This window comes from Leopardus geoffroyi, chromosome D1 (assembly GCF_018350155.1).
Source record: "Leopardus geoffroyi isolate Oge1 chromosome D1, O.geoffroyi_Oge1_pat1.0, whole genome shotgun sequence".
NCBI lineage: Eukaryota > Metazoa > Chordata > Mammalia > Carnivora > Felidae > Leopardus > Leopardus geoffroyi.
In genome coordinates, this window is record NC_059329.1 from 90124090 (window position 1) to 90142406 (window position 18317).

General features: G+C 45.2%; 1 protein-coding gene across 2 annotated transcripts; it reads right to left on the reverse strand.

The window, feature by feature from the left end:
• Positions 1–1436: 1436 nt before the first annotated feature.
• On the reverse strand, positions 1437–17348 carry COMMD9 (COMM domain containing 9). Of its 2 annotated transcripts, XM_045484991.1 has the most exons (6): positions 17231–17348; positions 7531–7656; positions 5677–5816; positions 4282–4316; positions 3305–3408; positions 1437–2234 (listed from the first exon to the last, which is right to left on the reverse strand). In XM_045484991.1, exons 1-6 carry the CDS (start codon positions 17279–17281, stop codon positions 2094–2096), a joined length of 597 nt encoding a protein of 198 aa, XP_045340947.1. In that variant the 5' UTR covers positions 17282–17348; the 3' UTR covers positions 1437–2093. The 2 variants fall into 2 exon arrangements, with proteins under 2 accessions (XP_045340947.1, XP_045340948.1); XM_045484992.1 differs by lacking the exon at positions 7531–7656 and having other exon boundaries at positions 17231–17296.
• Between the last annotated feature and the right edge of the window lie 969 nt (positions 17349–18317).

Genomic DNA, 18317 nt, shown 5'->3' on the forward strand with positions numbered 1-18317 from the left:
GCTAGGAGTTTTTTCTGAGACAGGATCAGACCAACTAGAAATACGGTATCCACAAACAATCCATCCTATCAGTGGAAAACAAACCCCGTAAGTGAGCACATGAGGTGAAGGGTAGCAAACATTCGTTGAATTTTCCGGTTATTGAATGCCTTCCATATGGAATGCACCCAGATGGTTCTGTTCAGGTCAACTTGACTAAAGGAACATCCAAATGCCCAGACACCTACGCTGCTTCAAGTGATTTTGTTATGGCTTCCCATGGGAGGTCCAGAGAACAGGGATTGGGAGAACTCTGTGAGTCACAGGGACCAAAAGGGAAACAGAGGGGTTGAATTCACAAGGCTGAATTCAACCTACGATCAGGGGCTCTCAATCTGGAAACAGTGGGCTGGCTTCCAGGGTCCATGAAGCCCTGTCACTGACTGTAAAACATGGAATATTCATTTGCTACAGAAAGGATCCACAGCTTTCACAGATTATCAATGGATACAGCCGCCACGAAGTCAAGAACTGCCATTTTAAGAGAAGTTTGCTCAGCTTCCAGGAAACAGCAAAGAGGAGCTGGGGATTTTTTTTCTTGACATTCCTAGTGTCTCAGCAGTGAGTTTTCTCATCTCTCCTTCAGTTCCAGCACTTTCCGAATGGAGCCAAAGTCATAGACCTCCACCTCCCTTGCAGAGTCCCGTGTGGTAGACAGAAAGCGAGACAGATCTGGGCCCAGGTCCTAAGGAGGCCACTTCCCGGCAGGCGACTGGACTTCACGGAGCGGATTTCCCCACTGGTGACATGTGCTGTCCATCAGCCCTGCCACAGCAGATGAAGCGATGGCAGGAGACAGCCGTCCACCTCCTTTTCCTTTAATAATCAGCACTAACGTGACCGAGCCTTTCTTCACGAAAGCCCTGCAGAGTGGGTACTTTAGTCTCCCCGTTTAGGTGGTCTGAGACTCGGAGGTCAAACACCTCGTCACTGAGGCAGAGCTGGCTTCCGACCCTGGCAGCCTGACGGGGCCCATCATCTCTCCCCCGGGTTCCACCTGCCCCCACCCCGCATTCACACACACTGCCCAGAAGCCGTCAAAACGGGCACTTGGCAGGCTGGACGCTGCTGCCGTGGGGTGATGTGGATGGCGAGGCGGCAGCCTCACACAGGGGTCCCTGGGATGTGACAGGCACGTGCCAGGGATGGCTCAGCTCTAAGGGGCACATCCATGCTAGCTCTTAACGGGCAGATACGGTCAACCTCGCTTTCCTTTGCTCTGCATGACAAACAGGGAACGTGGGGAGGGTCCCAAGCCTGGTTTCAGGTCACGCCATGCCCATGGGCTTAGCTGGGAATTGCAAAGTTGGGATCATCTTTACGAACATGAGGCAGCACTGGCCTGAGGCAACAACTCGGGCTGAGGACAGAAGCTTCGAGGAGCATGACTAGAGTCATGAAGTTTTCAGAACTGTTATTTATTTCCAGTCATTCCCACGTCTGTAGCCTGGAACGGCGGCACGATACCAAGGAAGGGCCCTCTGGCTGTGCGAGGGAGGAGACGAGCAGCCATCTCAGACTCCCTACGCTGGAAGGAGGGCCAGCAGGGTTGAGGGGGCTCGGGAGGGCTCTGAGCATAGGCCGGGGCGGAGCATACCGAGGTGGCCCTGCTCTGGGGACCCGGCCAGCTTCCCTGACGGAGGGGCGGAACTGCGGGTCACCGCCCTGTGTTCCAGGGCTGCCAACGCGTGAGTCACACCTGCTGCTGGGAAGGAACTCGTCAGATGAGCTCCACAACGGGGCCGGATTTTCCAAGCAGCCACACGCGCAGCTGCTGAGGCAGATGCCCCCTCACACAGCTCCGGCGGCGATTAAGTCTTCCGGCGACGGAGGCTTCTGCCTCGGAAAGAGGCGAAGATAATGAGTGACGAGAACAGCGTGGGGGCGCAGCCGCTTCCTCCCAATCCAGCGGTGCCTTCTGGATGGCAACCCCCTCCCCGACCCAACCGGCCGGCCTGCCGTCGGCCACAGCTGCCGCTACAGGGATGGCCGGGAGGCGCTCCGCCGCTGGCCGGCAGCTGGGACCCCGCAGTGGGGGCAACGGCTGGCTGGGGTCATTTGTTGGCCACGGCGGAAAGCTGGTCTCGGATGCGGCCCAGCCCGTCCAGCATAGTGTCCAGCGTTTCCTTACTCAGCTCCACGGTGACAGCCGAGACGGAGGGCTTGTCTCCACACAGACTAGGATCTTCCTGGATCTGCAAAGAGAACATGGCCCGAAAGTCAGAGCCGCCCCTCTTCCCATCGCCCTGCAGGTGAGCCCTGGACCTGGGAGCCCTACCCGGCTTTCCTGAACCTCTGAGGACAGGCCCTTGGCTCAGAGCTACACAGCGTCCTAGCCCTGGAGTTGTTTAGCACATGGGATTCCCAGAGGCTCGGGAAAGTTTCCGTCCATAAGGGGTGTGGAGGGAGAGTATCGGAGAAGCCGAGGCTCACTCACCCCTCGGACCCCCGACTCTGGGCCGTCGAGTGAGAAGGCGCTGGGGGGCCCACACTGCTGCTCTACGCAGAGGGAGCCAGGGTACATGGGACTCCACCGGGGTGCAGAATAAATATTACAGCTTCTAGTTAGGGTTATCTGTTTCTTTAAGAACAAAAGAAGAGTCTACTAATATCTAAAGACTTAGTTGTTAGAGGCACCCCGACTTTTTCATTTTCTTACAGGTGTGATTTTCTGGGTGTGTGGTTAAGTGAACACAGCATCACTAAACAAACCCTAAAATGGACGTGCAGTTTAAAAAGATTCCCGAAAGAACTGTAAAGTGAAGGTAACACTGAGGAGGCAAGAGTGTGCGAACAAGAAAACGAAGGGCTGACAGTTGTCTAACTGCTAACAGGAGCTCCCGCTCAGCCACGTTACAAACAGCAGCGGCCAAATCCACCAGACAGGCAGTTGCCTGGGAGGCACCAAAATTATCAAGAGGGCAGTCTGAAGTTTGATGGCGCGCGCCCCCCGTGGAAGCTAGACTTTCCCGTCAGTGTGTTAGGTAAACTTCAGGGATCAGCAAACGGTTTTTCAAACTTGTGCTTTGTGTCTGTCTTACCACTTTAAAATGTGTACTTTTGGTCTATGTTTTATTATGTCTGTAATATGTTAATACAGTAGTATTATGTATATTTGACAAATAAAGACTCCCTCTGGGTGCTAAATTTTTTCCTACGGGGTTACAGGTCCCAGAGCTTGGGGACTGGCATTTTCGATGGCATGCGGGGTGTCAAGTCGCTATGGCCCCTTCGCTCCTTCTCACGAGCACAGCGGCAGACGTACCTTCATCTGGAGCAGGCAGGTGGGGACGGCCATGCGGCTGACGCTGTCAGAGGAGGTTTTGATGTCCACTCTCCAGTCCAGGTCGACTAGGCGTGGCAGAGAGACTGTGAAGGAGACAGCCCGGCTCAGAGCTCACACCCCTCGCCTTCCCAAGCCCTTACTCTGTGACAGCCAGCCCCGAGGGCTGTGTCATGCTCCCGGGCCACAGAGCAAGTCTCTGAGGGAGGCAGAAGCCGGGGTTCAAGACCTCACAGGAAGTCACAGGCCTTCTTCGCTACCGCTCTGTGCTGCCTGTGCTTAGCACCGATTCATGGTGGGTGCCCGTCCAGGCTTCTGTCGGCACACACGACCCTCCAGATGTCGGCACAGAACGAGAGACAACACAAGGCAGGGAAGATGAGGTTGGGCCTGAGTCTTAGGAAATGTGTCGCTTCGACAACAGTGGAGAGAGCTCTGGTTTGAGAGGGAGAGTCGGCTTGAAGCTGGGTTCCACCCCACTGCTCTAACCTCTGAGCCTGTTTCCTCATCTGTAAAGTGGGGATAACCTTAGCCTAGCTCCCAGGGGTGGGGGTGGGGGTGGCGGTGGGGGTGGGGAGGACCAAATGAGTTAATGCTAGAGTTTGTCAACACTGTGGCTAGTAAGCATAGTAACCATTTATGACATACCTCTTTTATTTCAATCTTTCTAACTAATTGAATTTCCATTACTGTTTTTTTCCTAATGGAAATATAACAGTTTTAAGTACTTCATTTTCTGCTTTGCATATTTCCTTTTTTTATATACCCTTATTACATGAAGTTCACAATCAGAAAAAAAAATGAAAAAGTGATTATGAAAAAGAAAAGCACAACATACAGTTCACCGGGATTAGGTTAACGCACACTGAGTTCTGGTTACCAACTCCGGCCGCCTGGCAGATGTAGAGCCGGGGCCGGAAAGGAAGGGTAGGGAGGAAGGTGGGTTTCTTGGTACTCACTCTGATTTGCTTGGGCTTCAGTTCGCCAAGTGGAGCTGTTTAAGAGGGAAAGAGGAGGAAAAAATAATGGAAGAGGGATGAGAACCAATAACGAGAGAGGCCCGTGGACCTGGACCTCTACCCCTTCCGGGGTCTTTAAGCCTGTAATCACTTCCTGACGGGAAAGGACCACAGAAATGTTTGCCGCCAAGAAGCAGTTTTCTGTCTGTTTTACACAACTCAGTGATGTGAAGGCCATAGTGCTGTTAGTTTTCATAGCTTAGAAGGGCGTCTGGGTGGCTCAGTTGGTTAAGTTTTCATAGGTAGGGAAAAAGAAAAAAAGAAAAGGCTTATGCACGGCATTCGCCCTGCACTATCGTTCTCCGAGACAAACAGGAAGGGTCAATCTGTTCTCCTGTACTGAGCACCCGCTCCACAAAGTAATGCATCTTCTGCAGACACACCCGAGCAGACCTGTCTAGTGCTATGGCAAAAGAGCGCCACAGTGAGGTGCCAAGCACAGGCAAAATAAAACATGCTCACGTGTGAGGAAGTTTCTGAAAAAATAAAACCTTTGGCAATAGGCATTATCTGTTATTACAATTCCATTCAAGCCTACTGCTAACCAGCAGCTAATTGGTTCTGCTTAAATTGTATGTATCCAAAGGATTTTCCCAGAAAATATTTAGATAATTCACAAAAGAAACAAAAATGACTGATTAAACATATGAAAAAGAGGGGCGCCTGGGTGGCTCAGTCGGTTGAGCGTCCGACTTTGGCTCAGGTCATGATCTCGCGGTTCATGAGTTTGAGCCCCACATTGGGCTCTGTGCTGACAGCTCGGAGCCTGGAGCCTGCTTCGGATTCTGTGTCCCCCCCCGCCCCTCCCCTGCTCGCCCTCTCTCTTGCGCTCTCTGTCTCTCAAAAATAAAAAAACGTTAAAAAATAATTTAAAAAAACACATGAAAAAGACATTTGACATCACCAGTATCAAAGATACATAAACTGAAATGAGGTGCATTTGCCATCTGTAAACTGGGGGAAAACGTGAAACAAATTCCCTCCGTGCTGATGAAGGTGTGGGGACGGGGCTCTTGTGTCCTGCTGGTGGAACACAGTTGGTGCAACCTTTCTAGTGGCCAACTTGAGAATATAAAGCAAAGCCTCACTCTGGCCTTTAACCAATAAGGAAATGATTAAGCACGTGAGCAAAACTTCCACAGTAAAAATTTTCACTGAAGTGAAAGCTGCCATTAGCCTAAACATCCAACACTAGGGAATTTCTTAACTAAATTATACACAATTTCTCCACATGAAGAATACATTTAGTCATTAAAAATGACACTGAAGATAAATATTGCCCCAAAATATGATTATAAAAGCATTACAAGGAATTCTCAAGAAACGAGCACTTACATGTGTTCCAGGATGATTTTCGTCAGCAGGTTTTTGAGGTTTTGGTGGAAATTTTCAGGAAAGAGAGCCAGGATCGCCTCGGCAGAGGACAGGTCACGGAACACGGCCAGCCTGGTGAGGCGGTGCAGAGCCTGGAGCAGCTGCGGGACAGTGTGTGGTGACGGGGCGGGTGGGGGCGGGCTTGTGCTCCCCGAGGGCCTGTGACTCGCTGCCACAGTCACCTGAACGGTCCCATGGGTCCTGACGCCCATGGGCCTTGGCCCACCCCTACGTCCACCTGCTGATCTAGAAGACAGGTGTAGCTGCCTGACCTAGGAACCTGTCAACATGCCAGAAACTTCTGCTTGGGAACAAAGGGTTAATAAGCCCTCTTTCCTTGTGCACAGAATCTGACCTTCAGTTCACTTTCCAGCCTGTTCCCTGGTAACGCGAGAGAAGTGAAAAGTTAGCTGTGTTACTAGGCGACACTGCCTCAGGTCACTGCCTGGGGTCACTGCCTCGGGTCCGCATGAACTCCCTGAGCTTGGCTTCCGGCTGCACACTGCCTGCCCCAACCTGAAGCTGGGCGTACTGAATCGTTACGAGATACTGGCTCCCGAGGGGGCTGGCCTTTCAATCGAGGGTGCCCTTGTCCCTAGGCTATCACCGAGGAGGGCAAAGAGAACAAATGGATCAGGTGGCTGTGCTGACTGCCCAGGGGTACCTGACGTTGCCCCGCTAGGCTGCTGTGTTCCACTCTGTCCTTCCAACCAATTGGGCAGCCCAATGTGGCCTGCGGTCGTCTGGGAGCCTAACAGTGCTTAGCTGAAAGCAAGAATCCGGAGGGAACTAGGGCTTTTTCGGATGCCGCGGGAGGACCTGCAGCCGCAGAGGCACAACCGAGAGGTGAGGGGGCATTAGCCCTCCACTGATGAGGGTGCAAGTTAGTGGATCGATGCCCTCCAGGGTGGCAATTCAGGGCTGTGTTCCCCAGGGTTTCTTACAGGATCCCCTGATTGAGCGCTGTCACCCACAGCAGTAACCAGACATCAACGCAACCCTTCGCGGCTTTGCTCTCCTTCCCTGCTGGGTTTTCCCCACTCCCTCCCTCTTCCGTACTTTCCAGACTCACTTCCCCAGGGAATTACGTGCAGCCAACTCTTCGCCTCAGGGTCTACTCTTGGGGAACCCAAACTAAGTCCAGCTCGCTTCTATAATCTGGCTTCTGCCTTTTACTGTTCTATCACTGACTTCAATGAACAGAGCTCTGGGTTAAAAATAGCAACAATAATAATAACAACAACAACAACAGCAACAACATAGGTCTGTTTGGATGAACTCCTGTTTTAGAAACCTATCTGCCCTAAAAAGAGAAGGCTGTGAGTACTGCATGAACTCACTCTTCCTCTTGGCCACCCGCTGAGGTCAGGTGGGGGTCCAGGAGCATGTCCCCTGACTCATACTCAGGCCTTGGAGCCTCTGCCCAGTGATCCCGAAGAAGTCTGTCAAAGCTATCTGGCTGACAATCTAACAGCAGAGGCAGGTTACAGGGAAAGAAAATCACAGAAAGGCTGGCTTTGGTCCACACTGTCTAGGGAACAGGTCTAAAAAGGAAATGGCCAGGACCTCTGATTCTAGGTATAATTCTCCCATCCAGGCCTCATTTATCATAAGGAAGTGAAGGTTCAAAGACCTTCCTAAGTTCACTAGCATTAAAAAAAAAAAAAAAAAAAAAAATCTATTTTAAGTTTGTTATAATGTCAACAGACATTTCAGGGGAAATATTTCCTTAGATGTGGCAATGACTGGGACGTTAAGAAAGAGCCTAATGAGCTGAGAAGCCAGTGGCCAAAGGTCATTTCTGACCATACTTACCTGCTCTGCTTCCTCCTGGGTCACAGACAAGCTGGAACATGTCATATCCAAGAGTTTTTTTGAGCCAACAGCTGAACTGGAAAAGCTCTCTTGGCACAGCTGTCTGACAACATCTTTTGAGGAGGCCTATGAATTACATCACAGGTGGGGGAAGAAACCAATTCAGACTCTGAACATACATGTTTTAGAGCATAATACTGTCCCAGTCATGGTGTGATACCTTTGAGACTCAAGATTTAAAGGTCCTTAGGACACTTCCATTTCTGGAAAGATGAAACAGATGTACTTTTCCTTAATTTTTCCTTAGAAGCGTAACGAAACCCATTGGGCACAATTAAAACCACATACAGAAAACAAACGCAAAATAACTCTGACAGCGGGGGTGGGGGGGCAGGGGGAGAGGGGAGGATCGGGACCTGCTGTGGACTTCATGACCAAGAAATGACATGGTGGTGAGTTTACTGGATCCTCTTTTTGTTTGTAAATCGCAGACTTTGAGCTGAAGAACAGGGCAACCCACAATGCCAACAGGTACACAAAAACAAAACCAAAAACTCCAACAAATACTTGCTCTCTCTGGCCAAATAAGTTCAGCAAGATAGAAAACTTTTAAGTGATAACAGCTCTACTGCAGCTGAACACCAGAGAAAAAATGATAGCCCCACTCCCGCCTATGTCAGCAAAGGCTGAGTGGGGAATGCAGACTTCCACCCTCTGCTGCTGCAATGCGGTGTCCCAACACCCCCACCGGGGTGGTGTCAGAGAAGGCCAAGTAGGGAGCTGGGACCTTCATCCACACTGAATGACAGCAAGTCCCACCACCCCATGGTATTAATAGTCACCACATGGGGCCAGAACTCCCACCCCTGCCCCGTGGTCACAAGGAACCCCCACTTTTGGGTGTCAGTAGGAGCCAAGTGCAGAACCTGGAGTTTTATCTCCTTCTGGTAGTGATGAGGCGTAAATCCTTTCCCCCTACCCAAGCAGTGTCAGAGAAAGCCAGCTAAAACAGAAGATTTAAATAAGATCCAGAATCTTAGAGTATAATACAAGAATGCCCAGCTTTCAACTGAAAACCATTCATCATGCCAAGAGCCAGAAAGATCAATGCAAAAAGATAATCATTAGATTGTCCACATCAAGATAAGAGATGTTAAAATTATCTGACAAAGATTTCAAAGCAGCCATGATAAAAATGCTTCAACAAGTACTTACAAACACACTTGAAACAAATAAAAAAGCCAGAAAGTCCCAGCAAAGAGGGAAGATACAAATAAGAACAAAATGGAAATTTTAGAACTGAAAAAATACAATAACCAAAATTAAAAGTTTGGTAGATGGGCTCAGTACCAGAAAGGGACAGAGGAAAGACTCAGTAAACTGGAAGACAGAACACTCGACATTACCCAATCTGCACACAGAAAACAGACTGAAAATAATAACAGAGCCTCAGGGGTCTATGGGACTATACCAAAAAAATCTAACGTTATGTCACTGGAGTCTTAGAAGGGGAAGATAAAAGAGGGCAAGGCTGAAAAAGTACTTAAAGAAATAATGGCTTAAAACTTTCCAAGTAGGGGTGCCTGGGTGGCTCAGTCGGTTAAGCGTCCGACTTTGGCTCAGGTCATGATCTCACGGTTGGTGGGTTCGAGCCCCGCGTCAGGCTTTGTGCTGACAGCTCAGAGCCTGGAGCCTGCCTCAGATTCTGCGTCTCCCTCTCGCTCTGCTCCTACCCCAACTCATGCTCTGTTTCTGTCTCAAAAATAAACAAACGTAAAAAAAAAAATTAAAAAAAAAAAACTTTCCAAGTTTAGCTACAGACATAACTGTATACATTCAAGAACCGAAGCAAATTCTCAAGAGGATAAATCCAAAGAAACCTATACCAAGACGTATGTCCAGCAAAACTAAAGGCAAGGAAAAAAATCCTGAAACCAGTGAGAAAGAAACAATATCTTATCTATATGGGATAATGAGAATAATAGCAGATTTCAAATCAGAAACCATGGAAGCAGGAAGGCAGTGGCACAATATTTTTCACAATATTTACAGATATTGGAAGAAAAACGATCAGCCTGGAATCCTACACCAGCAAAAAATATCCTTCAGAAAATGAAGAGGAAATCAAGACATTCTCAGATAAAGGAAAACTAAGAAAATTTGTCACAAGACAAAAGAAGTTCTCTTAACAGAAAGGAAACCATAAAAGGAACCTGAGAACATCAGGAAGAAAGAACACAATAAACAAAAATAAGGGTAAACACAATAGACTTCCCTTGTCTTGACTTTCTAAATTCTGTTTGAAGGATGAAGCAAAACTTATACCACTGTCCAGTGTGGCTCTAAATGTATGCAGAGGAAATAACTTAAAGACAATTATATTATAAACAAGGGAAGGGACTTGAAGGAAGGTAGGGTCTCCACACTTCATCTCTAACTGGTAACATGAGGACACTGATAGATTGTGATTTATGTATATAAATGTAACGAGAGGAACCACTAAAAAGATTAGAAAGAGAAATATATTTTAAAATGTTATAGATAAGAGGGAATGCCAAAAATGTGTTCAATTAGCCACAGGAAAGCAGGAAAAAAGTAAAAAGAAACCAAAGAACATAAAAGAGCAGATAAAGAAACACAAAAAATTAAATGGCAGACTTAAATTCTAACATTCGATAATTATATGAGCTGTAAATGATAAATTAAATATGAGCTACAAATATGACTCAATTAAATGCTATTAGAAATGCTCTTCAAATATGATAGAGACAGATTAAAAGCATGGGAAAAGATATATCATGCAAATATTAATGAAATAAAATCAACACTGGCTACATTAATATCAGACAAAGTAGACTTCACAGCAAAGAAAATTACCAGAGACAGAAAGGGACATTATATAATGATAAAAGGTTTCCATCTCCTAAGAAAACATCCTAAATATGTATGCACCCAGGAAGAGAGCTAGAAAACACAAGAAGAAACAACAGAACGGACAGGAGGGATAGACAGATCCACAAATGCAGTTGGAGACTTCAACAACTGTCTTTCAACAACTGATAGAACTAGACAGATATTCAACAAAGACATAGAACATTTCAGCAACACCATCAATCAATCTAATCAACATGTATGGAACACTACCCAGCAACAGAATATACATTCTTTTCAAGTGCCCACTGAACATATACCAAGATACATCATATTCTGAGCCATAAAACAGACCTCGACAAATATGAAAGAAGTGAAATCGTATAGAGTGTGTTCTTGGTGATGACCACAATGGAATCAAAGTAGAAATCACTAACAAAAAGATGTCAAGACAATATCCAAACAGTTGGAAACTTAATCTACAGATCAGAAAGGAGCACAAGGGAAATTTTAAAAATTATACTAAATGCGTAAAAACGAGAAACAAAACCAAAATTTTGGGGACACAGTCATGACAATGTTGAGAGCAAAATTTACAGCATTAAATGCATATATTAGAAAAGAGGAAAGTTCTCAAATCAATAATCTAAATTCCCACCTCAAGAACAAAGAAAAAGAAAAGCACAATAACCCCAAAGGAAGAAGGAAGGAAACAACAAAGAGCAGAAACCAATGAAACTGAAAACAGAAAAAAAAAAAAAAAAGAGAGAAATCAATGAAACAAAGAACTAGGTCTTTGAAAATATCAAGAAAGTTGGCAAACTTTTAGCAAGCCTGACAAAGTTAAACAGAGAAGAGACCTAAATTACCACATTCAGGAATGAAGCAGGACATAGCACTACAGATTCTAAAGATTTCAAAAGGAAAATAAGAGAATAACTGCAAACAACTCTATACATATAAATTTGGCAGCTTAGATAAAGTAAATAAATTCCTCAAAAAACACAAACTACCACAATTCCCTCAATATGAAACAGATAATTTGGATAGCCCTATAATGATTAAGGAAACTGAATTCATAATTTAAAACTCCCCAAGAAGAAATCTCCAGGCCCAGATGGTTTCGCTGGAGAATTCCTTTTTTTTTTTTTTTTTTTTTTTTTTTTACATATTTTTTTAATGTTTATTTTATTTTTGAGAGAGAGAGAGAGAGCGCGCACAGGGGCAGGGCAGAGAGAGGGAGACCGAGAATCCCAAGCAGGCTCTGTGCTGACAGCAGAGAACCCGATGCAAGGCCTGAACCCATGAACCTGAGATCTTAACCTGACCCGAAGTCGGACGTTTAACTGACTGAGCCACCCTGCCATCGCTTGCTGGAGAACTCTAACAAATGTTTAAAAAGAATTAACTAATTCTACACAATCTTTTCTAGGAAACAAAAAAGGATACCATATTAACCTGCTCAAGAAGAAAATCACATGATATTAATCAATGCAGAAAAAGCAGCTGACAAAATTCAACACCCATTCTTTTTTTTTTTTTAAGTTTTATTTTGTTTTGAGAGAGAGAGAGAGCGCGCACAAGCAGGGGAGGGGCAGGGAGAGGGAGAGGGAGAGGGAGAGAGAGAGAGAGAGAGAGAATCCCAAGCAGACTCCATGCTCAGTGCAGAGCCCGATGTGGGGCTCAAACCCACAAACTGCAAGATCATGACCTGAGCCAGAACCAAGACTCAGTCACTTAACTGACTGAGCCACCCAGGTGCTCCTCAACATCCATTCCTGATGAAAACTCTCATAAAATTAGAAATACAGAGGACTTTCCATAACTTGATATACAGCATTACAAAAAACCGAGAGATAGCATTATACTTAATGGTGAAAATCTAAAGTCAGGAACAAGCCAAGGATGTCTGCTGTTACCACTCATTTTCAACACAGTGCTGAAAATTCTAGCCACTGAAATAAATTAAGAAAAAGAAATAAAAGATCAGAAACGTAGAAACAAAGTTGTCCCTATTTGCAGATAACATGACTGTCTACACAGAAAGTCCCAAGGAGTGTACAAAAAAACCTACTAGAATCAGTGAGTTCGGCATGTTTGCAAATAGGAGATACGCATAAAAAATCAGCTGTATTTCTACATGCTAGCAATGAACATGTAAACACTGGAATTAAAACTACAATATCAGCGGGGCGCCTGGGTGGCTCAGTCGGTTGGGCTTCCGACTTCAGCTCAGGTCATGATCTTGCGGTCTGTAAGTTAGAGCCCCGCGTCGGGCTCTGTGGTGACAGCTCGGAGCCTGGGGCCCGTTTCGTATTCTGTGTCTCCCTCTCTCTCTGCCCCTCCCCTGCTCATGCTCTGTCTCTCTCTCTCTGTCAAAAATAAATAAACATTAAAAAAACAAAAAAAAACACAAAAAACTACAGTATCAGGAGCACCTGGCTGGCTCAGTCGGAAGAGCATGCAACTCTTGATCTTGGGGATTGTGAGTTCGAGCCCCACATTGAGTGCTGAGATTACTAAAAACAAAATAAATAAACTTAAAAAAAATAAATAAACAGAAATAAAAATACACATCATTTGCAACTGCTCAAAAAAAGGAAAATACTTGGTGTAAATCTAGCAAAACATGTACAGGACTTGTATGCTAAAAATTACCCAACACAGATTAAAGAAATCAAAGATCTAAATAAGTGGGGAGCTATACTATAGATTGGAAGATTCAACACACTAAAGATGTCAATTCTCCCCTAACTGATATACAGGGTTAACACAATTCTTATGAAAATCTCAGCAGGTTTTTACAAATATAGACAAAATCATTCTAATAATTATAAAGGAAGGCAAAGAAACTACAATAGCTAAAACAATTTTGATAAAGAATGAAGTAGGCCAAATCAGCCAATCTGATTTTGAGACTTATTACATAGCCACAGTAATCAAGACTATGTGGTATCATCAGAGGAATAAACAAATAGATAAATGAAACAAAACAGAGAATTCTGAAATAAATTACACAAGTTTACCCAACTGATTCTTTTTTTTTTTTTTTAAGTTTATTTTTATTTTGAGAGTGATAGAGAGAAAGCAGGGGAGGGACGCAGAGAAAGGGAGACAGAATCCCAATAGGCTCTGCACTGTCAGTGCAGAACCCAACGTAGAGCTCGAACTCCTGAACAGTGAGATCATGACCTGAGCTGAAATCAAGAATTGGATGCTCAACGGACTGAACCAACCAGGTGCCCCCCAACTGATTGTTGCCAAAGTAGCAAAAGCAAATAAATATAGGAAGGGCAGCATTTTCAACAAGTGTACCAGAACAACTGGCCATTCACAGGCAATAAATAAATCAATCAATCTCAAACTGTCTTACACATGTTATGCAAAATTAACTCAACGTGGATTATGTACTTAAATGGAAAACGCAAAACTATAAAACTTTTAGAAAAAAGAGGAGAAACTTTGGAGACCTATGGCTTGGCAAAAAGTTCTTAGCCATGACACCAAAAGCACAGTTTGTAAAAGGGAAAATTGTTGACAAATTGTACTTCACCAAAATTAAAACTTTTGCTCTGTGAAAGCTCCTGTTATGGGCTGAATGGTGTCTCCCTAAAATTCGTATGTCAAAGTCCCAAATCCCAGTACCTCAAAATGTGATCTCATTTAGAAACAGAATTGTTGTAGATGTAATTAGTTAAGATGAAGTCATTAGTTAAGATGAAAACCCTAATCCAACAGGACCCGTGTCCTTATTTTAAAAAGGGAAATGTAGGGGCGCCTGGGTGGCTTAGTCGGTTAAGCGTCCGACTTCAGCTCAGGTCATGATCTCACGGTCCATGAGTTTGAGCCCCGCGTCGGGCTCTGGGCTGATGGCTCAGAGCCTGGAGCCTGCTTCCCATTCTGTGTCTCCCTCTCTCTCTGCCCCTCCCCCGTTCATGCTCTGTCTCTCACTGTCTCAAAAATAAATAAACGTTAAAAAAAAAATTAAAAAATAAATAAATAAAAAGGGAAATGTAGACACAGGGATGCAAAAAGGGAGAACACTCTATGAAGATGAGTGCAGAGATTTACAAGCTAAGGTATATGGAATGTTGCCAGAAACTAGGAACTAGGCATGAAACAAATTGGTCCCCACAGCCCTCAGAAGTAACCAATCTGGCCAACACCTGGCCTCCAGAACTGTGAGACAATAAACTCCTGTTGTTTAACTGCGAAATCTGTGGTACTTTGTTATGGCAAACCTAGCAAGTTAATACACCCCTATGAAGAGGATGAAAAGATAGCTACAGACTAGGAGGAAATATTTGCAAACCACGTATCTGACAAAGAACCAGTATCTAAAATGCATAATCTCAAAACTCAAAAGTAAAAAAGCAAACAATGCAATTAGGATATGGGCAAAAGACATAAAGAGATATGTCACTGAAGAAGATATACAGATGGTAAATAAGCATGTGAAAAGATGTCCAATATCACTCATCATAAAAAATAAGCAAATTAAAACCACAACGAGATGGCACCTGGGTGGTCCAGTTGGTTAAGCGACTGACTCTCGATTTTGGCTCACGTCATGATCTTATGACCATGAGATTGAGCCACGCAACGGGCTCGGCAGGTGTGCAGCCTGCTTGGGATTCTCTCTCTCCCTCTCTCCCGCTTGTGTATGCGCACGCGTGTGCTCTCCCTCTCAAAATAAATAAAGAAACATAAAAAAAGCCCACAATGAGATACAAATACACATCCATCAGAATGGCTCAAATAACATGCAGTGATGACAACGAATGCTGCCAGGATGGGGAGAAACAGGATCCCTGATCTGTTGCTGGTGAGAATGCAAAGTGGTACAGCCCCTCTGGAGAACAGTTTGGCAGTTCCTTAAAGAATAAAAAAACAAAAGACCCCAACGAACCATGCAACTACCAAATGGCCCAGCAATTGTATTCCTGGGCATCTATTTTAGACAAATAAAGACTTGTTTTCATATAAAAACCTGTACACCAATGTTTATAGCAGCTTTATTTGTAGTACCAAAAAATCAAAAACAATCTAAACGTCGTATCATGGAATACTCCTCAACAATAAAAAGAAAATAACTATTGCTACAACGTGGATGAATCTCTAGAGAAAGGGCTAAGTGAAAAAGCTAATTGCAAAATGTTATGTATTAAATGATTCCATTTATATAACGTGTGAAATGACAAAATTATAGAAAGGAAGAATGCCAGAGGGCAAGGAGAAGGCAAGGGCAGAGGGGAAGTGGATATGGCTATAAAAGGGCAACATGAAGGATCCTGTGATGATGGCAATGTTCTGTATCTTGCCTGTATCAAAGTCAATATCTTGGTTGTGATATCATACTATAGTTTTGCAAGATGTTACTGATAGGGGGAACTGGGTAAAGGGTAAATGGGATCTTTCTGTACCGCCTTTTACAACTACATGTAAATCTATAATTACCTCAAAATAAAAATTCAAAGTGATTTTTTTTAAAAAGAAAATACATAGAATAAAACAGGAATGAAAATGGATTAACTATTGCTACATATTGGCAAGAAAAAACAGCCAGGAACAGAAAAACCAAATGCTGTATTATTCCTTTCATGTGAAGCTCAAACATGAGCAATATTAAATTGATTTTAAAAGTAAGGACAGTGGCTACCACTGGGTTGGTGAGGGTAGCAATTATGGAACAACGGAGAGATTTGTGCAGTACTGGTAATGTTTTGTTTTTGACCAAAGTGATGGTTACATAGGTGTGATTAATCCCCGAGATGTGCACTTTTCTGTGTGTTACACATTAATGATAATTTTTTAAAGTTTATTAAAGAAAAAAAAAGTCCACACAGATGAATATGTAACGGGTGGTCAGAACAGCCACAATGAGGGGTGAAAGGCCCAAGGTGGAAGCTGAGAGCCATAGGTTTCCAATCCTAGCTTTGTTACTTCATTCATTAATTCATATAACAGCTATGTATTGAACACATGCCGTGTGCCAGGAGTTGAGGATACTTGTTGGGGATACATTTGTGAATAACATAGAGCAGATGCTTTTAGGGAAGGAAAATACAAATGAGCACTGGAGAGACTGTTAAGACAAAAGAGGGACCACTGCATGGACCAATCAATGACGATGCTGTGCCATGAACTGCTTAGTATTAACTCAGCCTTCTTCATCTGGAGTTAAAAAAAAAAAAAAAAAGAAAAAAATCCCGATTGGATCTTACATTCTGTAAGAAAGGCAGAAAGTGTCTACAAGGGAAGATAAGGCCGCCCCTTCTTCCACAGGCGAAGTCAGAGTTAAACAAGTAATTCCAATCCATCATTTCATTTGGTTTTAAGTAGCCTCACAATCTTTCAAATAATCCTCCGGGGAGTGTTTTGGCCCTTACGCCGGTCAAAGGAACTACAGAAAACCCGCGATTCAGGAAAACAGAACGCACGCTTCGCTCATGGGGCTGTGCGGACGCAGAGGAGAGAGATTTCCCAACTACAGAGCGAAGGAGGGCTGCGGGCTGAAATGGGGAACTCGTAGTGAGGGTCTAGCACTTACTACACCAATCCCGAAAGCCAGCCCCAGAGACTCTTAGTAGGGGGCATTTGTACAGCGCCTGCACGTCCGTTATCTGATTTGTCTCCCCACCATCCAGTCGGGGAGGCATTAATTTCGTGCTCCCTTTCAAAAAAGCTCGGAAAGGCGCAACTGCGGGGTCACCCAAAGAGGTAGTGGCAGAGTCGCGGCTCCAAATCCGGGTTCATTTAGTCTTCCCTTTCCTTCCCAAGTCCCGGGGACAAAGACCCGCCTCGCGCTGTCCCCACCCCTCCAGTTTACCTTCAGCAGGCTCTGGAGCGCGGCGAAGTTCTCCACAGTCAACGCGGCCATCTTCCCCGAGTCACCTGACGGTGACACGCGGAGAAGCTCGTCACGTGGCTCCGAGGCCGCCGCAGAGCATGCCGGGGGCTGTAGTCCTTCAGGTGGTGGCGGCTGCCGCGGTGGTGGCGCTGCAGGATGGGGAGGGGCCAATAGGATGCGACCATTGGATGGCTCCGCCTGGGGACCCTAGGACAGTGGAGTTTGGAGGGCGCAGGCGCGGGATGATTTTCCCTCGTGGACATTTGCCTGGCTTGGCTACTTACCAGGTCAGGGAAAACTGATTTTCCCTGACCCCTGTGGGTGGGCTGGCTGCTTTGGGGGATGCACTTGCAGGTGGTATTCACACCCATGTGTAGTCCCCTCCCACACTGTACCAGGATTGGTCTGTGTGGTCAATATCAGGTGGCAGAAGTGATGGGATGTCACTTCTAAGATTATTTATAGAAGACTGTAGCTTTTGGGTACTCTTCTGTCTACTTTTTCTTGACTCTCTTGCTCTGGGGAAAGTAAGCTGTCATGCTGGGAGCAGTCCTCTGGAGAGGTCCATGTGGCAAAGAACTGAAGCCTCTGGCCGGTAGCCAGCAAGAAACTACAGCCTGCCAACAACTTCATTACTGAGTTTAGAAGCAGCTTCAGTAGCCTCGGTGGAGCTCTGAGACGACAGCAGTCTTGGCCAACATTTTGACTACAACCTCGTGAGAGATTCAGAACCAGAACTACCCAGCTAAGCCACTCCTGGATTTCTGGTCTTCAAGAACTGTATGATTATAAATGTTGGTTGTTTTAAACCACTAAGTTTGGTAATCTGTTACATAGCAATAATAACTAACACATGGAGGCAATGAAGCACAGTGGCTTTAGAATTCCATCTAAATCTGAATCCCAACTCTGCATGTTATTAACTGTACCTTGAGCAAATTCTGGAAATTCTGTGAGCCTCGGTTTCCACATCTCTTAAATGATGTTGATTACACCTACCTCAGAAAGCAGAGCTGACTGATAGGTGTTGCCCCATGGAGGGCATCCCGCTCTCCTTGCCCTCTTG

What these genes read in the sequence shown, in the direction of transcription:
- COMMD9 (XM_045484991.1), bottom strand. Translation starts at nt 17,281, where the DNA reads ATGGCCGCGTTGACTGTGGAGAACTTCGCCGCGCTCCAGAGCCTGCTG. An exon ending in CGCTCCAGAGCCTGCTGAAG is followed by an intron (nt 7,657 to 17,230) that starts GTAAACTGGAGG and finishes TGTAATTCATAG; the next exon opens with GCCTCCTCAAAAGATGTTGT. An exon ending in CCCAGGAGGAAGCAGAGCAG is followed by an intron (nt 5,817 to 7,530) that starts GTAAGTATGGTC and finishes ACTGTCCCGCAG; the next exon opens with CTGCTCCAGGCTCTGCACCG.